General features: G+C 41.7%; 1 protein-coding gene across 2 annotated transcripts in view; it reads left to right on the forward strand.

Moving 5' to 3' along the window:
- Positions 1-10,491, forward strand: part of APC2 (APC regulator of Wnt signaling pathway 2) — a 66,308-nt gene extending 55,817 nt beyond the window's left edge. For both annotated transcript variants that reach the window (XM_075825412.1, XM_075825414.1), the window contains exons 13-16: positions 780-857; positions 937-1,053; positions 1,134-1,348; positions 3,813-10,491. In XM_075825412.1, the coding sequence (XP_075681527.1) occupies positions 780-857; positions 937-1,053; positions 1,134-1,348; positions 3,813-8,988 (5,586 nt within the window). In that variant the 3' untranslated portion in view covers positions 8,989-10,491. The remainder of the gene's footprint in view (positions 1-779; positions 858-936; positions 1,054-1,133; positions 1,349-3,812) is intronic.
- The last annotated feature ends 385 nt before the right edge of the window (positions 10,492-10,876 follow it).

The raw sequence follows: 10,876 nt of genomic DNA on the forward strand, positions 1-10,876 counted from the left end.
AAAACGTTCAATCATAATTGTCACTAGCGTATATATGTAAGTACAATTTTGCACTAGTCTATAATAAATATATATATATATATATATATATATATATATATACTATGACTTTTGTGAAGTTTAGTAAGCAGGCAGATTCCCCTAATAAAAATAAAATAATCACAATTACAATTGAGATCTATACATATCCCTGGACAAAGCCATGGTAACCAGAAAAACATACAATCGTTCTTCCCCATACGTTTCCATCATGTCGGCAGCACTTCTCCCTGTTTATACAGGGAGATGTGCTGCCAACTAGTGACCGTTTTATTAGCCGCATAAATGAGACGATCAGCCAATAAACAAGCATTTAAACAGGGCCGTGATTGGGAATGAACGTTCGTAGGAACGCTTGTATGCCCGACCATTGGCCCGTGTAAAAGGGCATTTACCCTCCACCTTCACTCCAAGCACCTGAACTTCAAACCTAAGAAAAAAATCTTGGTTCAGGGTCATAACTCTAGGGGGTTCAGCAGTTGCGGTCGCACCTGGGCTTTGGAACCTAAAGGGGAACAAATGGTCTTTGTCCCATATAAATAGACCAGTACTATAAGCTATGCATCATAGTTTGGGAGCACTGTTACAGATTTTGCATTGGAGCCCAGGAGCTTAAAGTTACGCCTCTGTCTTAGTTGATAAATAATAAGTGTATATACCCGGAGTATAGATTACTACTATGTGAAATGGTCTGTGGTTAATGATAATAGCTGCTATCACAACCTATTTCTATTATCCAGGCCACCCTGTCCTCCAGACGTGGCTGCATGCAGGCAATTGTGGCTTACTTGGCCTCCGAGAGTGAAGAACTTCAGCAGGTACACTCGCCACGCACTGTTCAATATACATTTTCAAGAGTTCTACACAGATCTTGCATGTAAATTTTATTTACTCTAGGTGGCATCAAGCATCTTAAGGAATTTGTCATGGCGAGCAGATATCAACAGTAAAAAGAGCCTGCGTGAAATAGGCAGTGTTGTCAGTTTAATGCAGTGTGCATTACGTGCCAACAAGGTAAGAAACTAGTTTAGTAGATAATTGCCTTATGTATCATATTTGGCAGAATAATTTACAGTTGATTTTTGTCCTATTAGGAGTCTACCCTGAAAAGTGTGTTGAGCGCCTTGTGGAATTTGTCTGCTCATAGCACTGAGAACAAGGCATCTGTCTGCTCTGTTGAGGGATCACTTGGTTTTTTGGTGAGCACCCTGACTTACAAGTGTCAGAGCAACTCACTGTCCATCATAGAGAGCGGGGGAGGTATCCTGAGGAACGTATCAAGTCTAATTGCTACACGTGATGACTACAGGTAAGGACTGTCCTAATATTTCCATTTCTCTCGTCTTCTTTGTGTCGTCTTATATTTTAGTTCAAAGTCGCAATGAAAAATGATGGCATCGGTTTTTTGCCAGACATTTCCCTGAGCCAAACAGAGAAATGTCGCATACAGTGGGCAAGTGCACAACTTTTTCATTATTTGTGTCAGGTAGAACTGACCGGACACAACTGATCTACATGAACGATCCCTACGAAATGTAATTTTGTGTAGATTACCAGTACACCTTCCATTTAGTAGACCAAATAAAATCAGGTAGGAATTACATAAATAAACATTACAACACCTATCCCATGAATTATACTGTGTCAAAGATATTGTGCTGTATTTCCTGTAGTCCATGTTGCATGCTGGCATAACTGAACTGTTAGAGCCTTGCAGTATAGTTACTACTACTATCAATAAGTACACTAGAGCAATTCGCCTTGCAAAAGGAGTGAGCCATGTAAAGATCCTAAGGGCATGCTCACACTGGCCGGATAACAGTGCAATGTAAGTGAGTGAGGTTTTCAAAATCCCATTCACACATTGTATAAAAAAATCAGCACAGATTTTAGGGCGTGCCGACGATTTTCAAATACGCGGCATGCTCTATTCTGTTGCGGAAAGGTGGCAGATTTGACCCTTGCCATAACAAAGTGTGAAAATCAGCATCAAAATCCACAGATTTCTCAGCAACAAATCAACTATTTGTAAACATAGCCTCAGGCTGGGTTCACACGAGCATGTTACGTCCGTAAAGGACGGAACGTATTTTGGCCGCAAATCCCGGACCGAACACACTGCAGGGAGCCGGGCTCCTAGCATCATAGTTATGTACGACGCTAGGAGTCCCTGCCTCGCTGCGGGACAACTGTCCCGTACTGTAATCATGTTTTCAGTACGGGACAGTAGTTCCACGGAGAGGCAGGGACTCCTAGCATCGTACATAACTATGATGCTAGGAGCCCGGCTCCCTGCAGTGTGTTCGGTCCGGGACTTGCGGCCGAAATACGTTCCGTCCTTTACGGACGTAACATGCTCGTGTGAACAAAGCCTAACAGTTTATACACAGCATGCAGCATAAGGGCTCATGCACACGACCGTAGCCGTGAGCACGGCCGTGATTTTCAAGTCGGCCGGCTGCGGACTGTCAGCCGCGAGCCGCCCGCAAATCGCGGGACATGCACATGGCCGTGGCCATTATTTTCAATGAGCCCGGATCGCAGAACACGGCCGTAATAAGACAGGTCCGTTCTTTCTGCGGTGCGGGCTCCCGGGCCATGCACGGACCGTAAAAACTACGGTCGTGTGCATGGCCCCATAGAAATTAATGGGGCCGCAATTCTCCCGTGGATTTTCGGGGGAATTGCGGCCACAAAAACACGTTCGTGTGCATGGGGCCTAAAACACAGGAGGTCCAGCTCATAATCTTTGAAAAAACATAATACATTCAGTAAGTATATTAACAAAATGTTCACACACAAAGTGGTACAAAATAGATCATTGTCCTCCATACCTACTAGTGCATCGTCTCAAGTTACATAGTAAGAAATAAATTTATTAAAATATTACAGGGCTCATGTTCCTACTGTATACAGCCTTTAAATTAAAAAAACATATGTGTCCATTCATTTACTGCAAACAGAGATCTTGAAAATGGTGAGGATAATACAAAGTTTTATATATATTTATAGAGTTTTATACATTACTCAAAACAGTTCTCCTTTATCAGAGCTTGAAAATTAAAGGAGTTTTCCCATCAGAGACATTTATGACATATCCACAGGATATGTCATAAATTTCAGATATATGCAGGTCACCTATCTCTAGAACGGGGTCCCCTAAACCCCGTTCTAGCTTTTTGTGCTCACGCTGCCTCCTGGTCACTTACTGATTACATGGTCGGGAGTTACGGAAACAGCGTAACTCGCTGAGCTACGCTGTTTCTGTAACTCCCATAGAACTGAATAGAAGTTATGGAAACACAGCGTAGCTCGCATGCTACGTTGCTTCCGTAACTGCCATTCACTACTATGGGAGTGGCGGAAACCACTTAGCTCAGCGAGTTACGCTGTTTCCGTAACTCCCGACCATGTAATCAGGAAGTGGCCGGGAGTCAGCGTGAGCACAAAAAGCTAGAACGGGGTTTAGGGGACTCCGTTCTAGAGATAGGTGCGGGTCCCAGAGGTGGGACCCGCATGTATCTGACATTTATGACATAACCTGTTGAGATGTCATAAACGTCCTTCATGTGAAAACCCCTTTAAGATTATTATTGTAATACTTTTTTTTAGATATTACAAAGATCTTTGTAACTCTAATAAATATACAGTGAAAATACAGGCAAGACTTGATGGCCAGACACAACCGCTGCCAACATTATTGGAGTTTTTAGGTTTAATGAATTAATGTGTTAACAATTTCAAATTAGCTTTTTTTTATTTGTTTTATTCAGGCATATTCTGCGTGATCACAACTGTCTTCAGACTCTTCTGCAACATCTGAAATCCCACAGCTTGACCATTGTTAGCAATGCGTGTGGAACTTTGTGGAATCTGTCTGCTAGGTGTCCACAAGACCAGGAACTACTTTGGGATTTGGGAGGTGTCAGCATGCTGCGCAATTTGATCCATTCTAAGCACAAGATGATCGCCATGGGAAGTGCAGCTGCCCTAAGAAACTTGCTGGCACACAGACCACTAAAGTACAAGGATGCATCTGTTATCTCTCCGGGATCCTGCATGCCATCCCTCTACATGAGAAAACAGAAAGCACTAGAAGCTGAGCTTGATGCTAAGCACTTAGCGGAGACTTTTGACTCTATGGATAAACAAGGGCTAAAATCTCAGCCAGTCAAGGGACCTTTACGGCACATAGAAAGTCTGGTGAAAGATTATGCATCGGATTCTGGCTGCTTTGATGATGATGAGATTCCAAACACATCGATCAGTGCAGATACAGGGAATTCATCTGTACTTTCCATGTACTTTAACTCCTCCATCACCCAGGGACAGACTATGCCAAGAACTGCTTCATTGAGAAGGGGTTTAGAGTCTGAAAAATCAGGTGGCAATAAACATGAGGTGAAAAAGACTCAAGATGATATTCTTGCTGAGAAATTGGCAACTTGTACAGCAGCAAAAATAGAAAGACTGGTGGAAGACATTTCCACAATGCACACATCCTCTGATGATAGCTTCAGCCTTAGTTCCGAGGATCACTGTATTGACTGGCCCTATGGTTCAGATGAGCTACATGAAGGCAGAGCTCAGTCCTGTTCTCCTTGCAGACTTTCTGACAACAGTGGAATGATGAAAAGAGATAACTTAAGTCGAGCTCAAGCACTTTTGCGCTTGAAAACAGCTTACACTAGCCTCTCTAATGACAGTCTAAACAGTGGTAGCACAAGTGATGGATACTGCCCAAAAGAACATATGAGACCTTGTAGCAGAGCTGCTTTAATTGACTGTAAGGAAGAGCTACAAAGGTATCAAAAACGGCCAAGTCGTCTTGATCTAAAAAATGTACTGGTTATTAAACCAGAGAGAAATTACCCCAATGAAAGTCAGGTGAAACCGGGGCAGCCCAGAGAAGATCAAAATGAACTCCAGGATATAAGAAAAAGAAACCTATTTCTACCAGGACTTAAAAATATGGATAGCATTGAACAAAAGGATGAACAAACAGTACATGATTCCTGTAATAAACTTCCAGGAGAGACAATGGTGCAAACCATAAAGCTATCTCCATCTTACAAGCACATTTCAGGTATTGACAATTTAGCAAAGAATGGGTCAGGATTCCCTTCCAACATTTTACAGCCTTCTCTTACTGTGAAGAAGAAAGCATGGATGCCTCCATCACAGAATTCGGATACCCTTTTAAAGGCTTTAGATAAGACCTCTGTCCACTCCTCCTCAACTGGAGAGCAGGAATCACTGCAAAAGTATGCGGTAGAAGGTACTCCAATCTGTTTCTCCCGATGTAGTTCACTTTCGTCTCTTTCTTCTGGGGACAACCTTTTGGATGTTCCAAGCCGAAGTGAAAATGACTTAGATAGTGACTCTTCCGTGGAAATTCTTGAAGAAGATCGCTTTATTGGTGGCGATAAAAGTAAACCAGAAAAGTCTAAAGGAGTCGAGAGAGATGGAAATAATCTCTGCACCTCCCAGCCCATTGCTATTCCTCTGACAAAATCAGAGAAGCATTTCCTGCATGACATCTCACCATCTAGGAATGAAGATATGACTCCATCTAGTTCCTCAGAAAACTACATTCAGGAGACACCACTAGTAATGAGTCGTTGCAGTTCTGTAAGTTCTTTAGGTAGTTTTGAAAGCCCCTCTATTGCTAGTTCCATTCAAAGTGACCCATGTAGTGAAATGATCAGTGGTACAATTAGTCCCAGTGAATTGCCGGACAGCCCTGGACAGACCATGCCACCAAGCAGAAGCAAAACACCAAGCTTTGACCCCAGTAATCATCTTGAAAAGGAAGCTAGTCAGTTTAACATCCAATGGGAAAACAATGTGAAAAAATTCATGGAGATAACAGATTTTAAAGAAAGGTTCCAGATTCCAAGAGATCTGGACCCAATGATTTACTTTACCGTGGAAAAACCAACTGAAAACTTCTCATGTGCATCTAGTCTAAGTGCATTACCTTTGCATGAACATTATATTCAAAAAGATGTTGAGCTCAAACTTATTCCACCATTTCCTGAGAAAAACAGTTTGAACTTTGTAGCACATGAGAAACATGGAGACACGCGGGAAGAACGACTTCTAGGATTTATGAAAAAATCTGAGATGGATCTTGTTTCAGATGATGATATAGACATCTTAAAAGAATGCATCAACTCAGCAATGCCTCCCAGGTTGCATAAAATGAAAACATCAGTTCTTTCTCGACACATGGTGAACTCCCAGACCAAAAAGCCAGTCCAGTTACCAGTATACATGTTAGTTCCAGCTCATACACAGCTAGCAGTAAACAAAACCTTCCATTCTAAAAAAGACTTAATTAATGATGATTCTTCTTTCACTGACTCAGCAGAGGGAACCCCTGTAAACTTCTCTAGTGCTGCTTCTCTTAGTGATGAAACTCTTCAGTACTCTTTTAAAGAAGGTCAAGACCAGAGAGACAGACCACAAAGCCGAATGGAAATTAGGGACTATGGACCTATGTTAGATAGTCATCATTATACAGATGGAAGAAGAATATTTTCCCTTGAAAATGTAGCATTTACAGAGGAAAATAAAAATGTGTTCTGTGTAGGTTCATCACAAACGAACAAATCCAACCGACCTTCAAATGCAAGTTTTATGTTGAAAACACATCATAAAACAGATGTAGGTAGAAGCCTTGATGCACTTCACAAACTTCCTTCTAATTATGTTGAGAATATTGAAAGGGGTACTAGTTCTTCTAGCCATCCAACAAGACTTGACATAAAACAAGGAGAAAATACTCATGGGAACTTTGCTTTCCAGTCATTTTGTCACACTACACCTACAGAAGAAGCAGTTTATTGCTTCTATGAAGATAACATTGAAATTGCAAAGTCAAAAAAACATTCTCCAAGGAGAAAACCAGAAGCATCAAAATCTTCCCGAAAGAAATGCCAGCACCCTGAAACTCGACAACTCAAAGACTCTATTCGTGCTGATAAAATTGGTCAAACTACTGCAAAATTTAGTAATTTGATTGAGGATGAACCAATGCCTTGCTATTCTCTCAGCTCTTCCATGAGCTCTCTTAGTGACATTGAGCCTCTGTATGCCCAAGAAATTATTAATAAAAGTATTAAACATTCTTCAAGGTTACAAGTAAGAAAATCCAGTAACCATGTTGGTAATCGAGAATCCTCACAAAGTCATACATCAGATGAAGAAAAATGCACAAGTTCAATGATGCCTAGAAGAAGGCGGCTATCAGCTCGCAAAAGGAATCACAACCTTAGAAATAATGATAACAAAGAGGTAACTCAGCATACCACTGAAGAGAAAAGAAAAGAAGATATGACTGATCTAGACAGCGTGGACTGGGAAGCAATCAAGGAAGGCGCTAACTCTATAGTCAGCTGGATTCATCAAGCTGCATCTTCTATCTCCAGAGAATCCACAACTATTTCCGAAGGTCGTTCTTCAGACTCCCTTATGTCTAGCCCTTCTGTATCAGCACGGCAGCCTTTATACGGACAGCATAAACAAAACCGAGAAAGATCTCTACGCTCTAAAATCTCTGGATCAAGTCAAATATCTAGTAGTAGTGAGGGATCAAGAAGTAATAGAGGAAGAAAAGTAGATAATACAAACCAAAAATCAACTTCTAATATCCCTATGGTGTACCGCGGAAGGACAGTGATCTACATGCCAGCACAAGAAAAAATATCACCAACCAACCAATCATACCAGAACAATTCACCTCAGGAAGACACAAAAGTCACTAATACTATGCGTTCCAGGAGTCTTCATCGCTTAGGGAAACCTGCAGATATCGGAGTTGAAATGACTTTACCAAAAAGAAGTGCTACACCTCCAGCACGAATCAATACTGCACCTTCTTCATACTCACGAAATTCCACCCCATCACAGAAAGCACAATCTCATGTGAGTCCACCATCTCCAAAGTCAAAGGGAGTAAGGAACCCTCAGGTTCCTGGAAATAAAACACAAAAGTCACCTGTGCGAATTCCTTATATGAAGAAGCCAAGTCCTCGTGGTGTGACCTGTCCTTCCCCTTTGGCTATAGAATCTGTCAGTGTAAGCCCTCGACAGAGTCCTAGCAAAAGACCCACTGCTCAGGGCAGCCGTCTTAACCAAGTGCGAAACAGTGAGTCTGAGAAATCTGGAATCTTGCGCCAAGTTACCTTCATAAAAGAATCTACAGGGAGTATAAGACGTCAGCATTCTGACCTCTCTGTATCACGACAGCACCGAGCCGCCCCCCGAAACAATGCAGCTTTACCTGCTGTGTTTCTCTGCTCCTCACGGTGTGAGGAGCTAAAAGTACACAAGTCTGAAAAACTTAAAGTTCCCACATCAACAAATCGACCCCCACGAAGAACAAGTTCTGAAAGTCCATCACGCTTACCTGTCAGAAATATGCCACCTCCACCTGAACCTTTCAAACGGTACTCTTCCTCTCCTCACATAAACCTTCCATGGTCACGTGTAGAAGCTAGGGCAGGCAAGAGCACATCAAAAAATGAAAGTACAAGAGTTCCAAGGATTGACTCTCTTGGTTCAGGCAGGGCAACTTGGAGACGGATAAGAGATGAGGATATCCCTCACATTTTGAGAAGCACTTTGCCTGCATGTGCTTTACCACTTTCAGAGGAGCCTATTGAGCCACGTAGAAAAACAAGTGATGCAGTAGTCCAGACAGAAGACTTTACAATAAACAAGAAGAATTCCAGCACCTCACCCACAATAGAAAGCAGAAACAGACCTGGTATGACTTCCACAGCAATGCCTGAATCGGGGAAAGTAGCCTTAGGTGTAGTAAACTTACCTACAAGTAGGCACAGTTCTCCCAGTAGGGCAGCCAGAATTACTCCATTTAATTACGTGCCAAGTCCCATTGTGACAGTCACAGAGGAAGCAGCCGGTAAGGTGACCATCGAGTGATTGGTGGCAATGATCACATTTGTACCAGCGCTCTGGGAAATAACTGCACAGATCACTTGATTTTAATCGGATTCGCGGGACTTGGATGTCTGGATTCTTTGTTTTCTTACTGCAGCCTACCCTAAATATCTGTGCACCTTGAAAATTTATATATATATATATATATATATATATATATATATATATATATACCACCAGTTCCTAGAGGTGATTGCATCATAGATTTTTGATGCAATGTCATCTGGCACTTTATGGATACTGATAAACCTGCATATGTTCTAAAGGGCAATAAAAGAACCCCCTGCCATCCTATTATAAGGCTTTTGCTCTTCCACCACGTTTCAGTTTTCCAATGTTTAACAGACAGTTATATATTTATGAAACCACAAAATACACACAGAAGCCAAAATTCTGTAGCCATGATACAATATAAGTTTGCCTTGAGTGTTCCTTTTCCTGCTATCTACAATCACACTCAATAGGAAAAATGCCTGAAGCAAAGCCTTAATATAAATACAGGCTGCATGTTTCTACCAAACCTTTATATGTTGTAACAGCTTGAAAAATGTGGACACCAAAAACCGTGGCTGGAATAAAACCATTTGCTCTAACCCCGAAGAACAGCAGAAGTAAATGCTTCAGTAAATCTTTTTTATATTGCCAAATTAAAATTATTTACAGTCAACAACACTGAAGAAGAGTAGCAGAGAAGCTGGTGTACTGAACTTTGTACATCTCAAAATGTTTTGCTCTTTTGTGTCACATAGATAGTTTTTCCATGTGCCAATATTTTAGAATTTGTGTTAACAGTTGTAAAGACATTTATGTTCTATCTTTGACTAGTCAAGGTCGTGAAACATAAATCATGATCATCATGCTGGGAGAGAAGTTATAGTGAATGAGCCAGCTCCTTGAAATCTGCCAATATTATCAAGAATCTATAGTTCCCTGTGGGCCATTGCCTTACAGGTATTTTTACGTAAGTCATTTTTTGTGCCATCTTTGGCCGTGATTATGGCAAAAAACGTTACAAAAAACGACTCATGTAAACAACGGAATATTGTCATGGGCATTTAAAACAGAAGGAATGTGGTAAAGGCTTCACTTGTAATGGTAGCACAAAACAGGAGCTTTGCATCCCAGTACCTACATTTTAAAGGGGTTTTCCAGTCCCTAAAAATTGATGGCCTATCCTCAGGATAGGCCATCAATAGCTGATCGATCGGGGTCCAACTGCCGGGACTGGAATAGGCCATCAATTTTTAGGGACTGGAAAACCCCTTTAAGCTTTCTTTTATAAATAGATAAAATGCCATTTTTGTTTATGTAAGAAATGTAAAAATAAATATTGCAATTTATGAAATTCAATTTGCTGTGACCATGTATCATATCTCTCCTGATATTTGTAGAGCAGTGGTGGTCAACCTGCTCCGGTTCTTAAATACAGTCCTTGGCTCCATCAGAGCACAGAACATCACATACAGCCAGAGCTGGGTCTTTCTATAAAGGAGTATTTCAGCCTAAAGCATGTTTAACTTATCCACTGGGATCCCCACCGATTGGCAGAACGGGGGTCCACGTTCCCGCCAGTCGCATTACGGCGGCTAAGAGTTTCATATGGAGTGGCGACCGGGAATGCGTGTTGCTGCTCCATTCAAACTCAATGAGGCTGGCGAAACAGCCAAGCACATCGCTTGGCTATTTTTGTCAGCTTCATAGACTTTGAATGAAGCGACACAGTGTTTTGCTGTTTCTGTCAGACCCATAGACTTTGAATGGAGCTGCACTGCACATGCCCGGCTCCATTCAAACGTCTCCTAGCTGAAGTCTTGCAGCTGGGGGTAAGGCAGACCCCCATTCCTGCAATTGTGGGGGTCCCATTTATTAA

This window comes from Rhinoderma darwinii, chromosome 1 (assembly GCF_050947455.1).
Source record: "Rhinoderma darwinii isolate aRhiDar2 chromosome 1, aRhiDar2.hap1, whole genome shotgun sequence".
In the NCBI taxonomy this organism is placed as follows: Eukaryota; Metazoa; Chordata; class Amphibia; order Anura; family Rhinodermatidae; genus Rhinoderma; species Rhinoderma darwinii.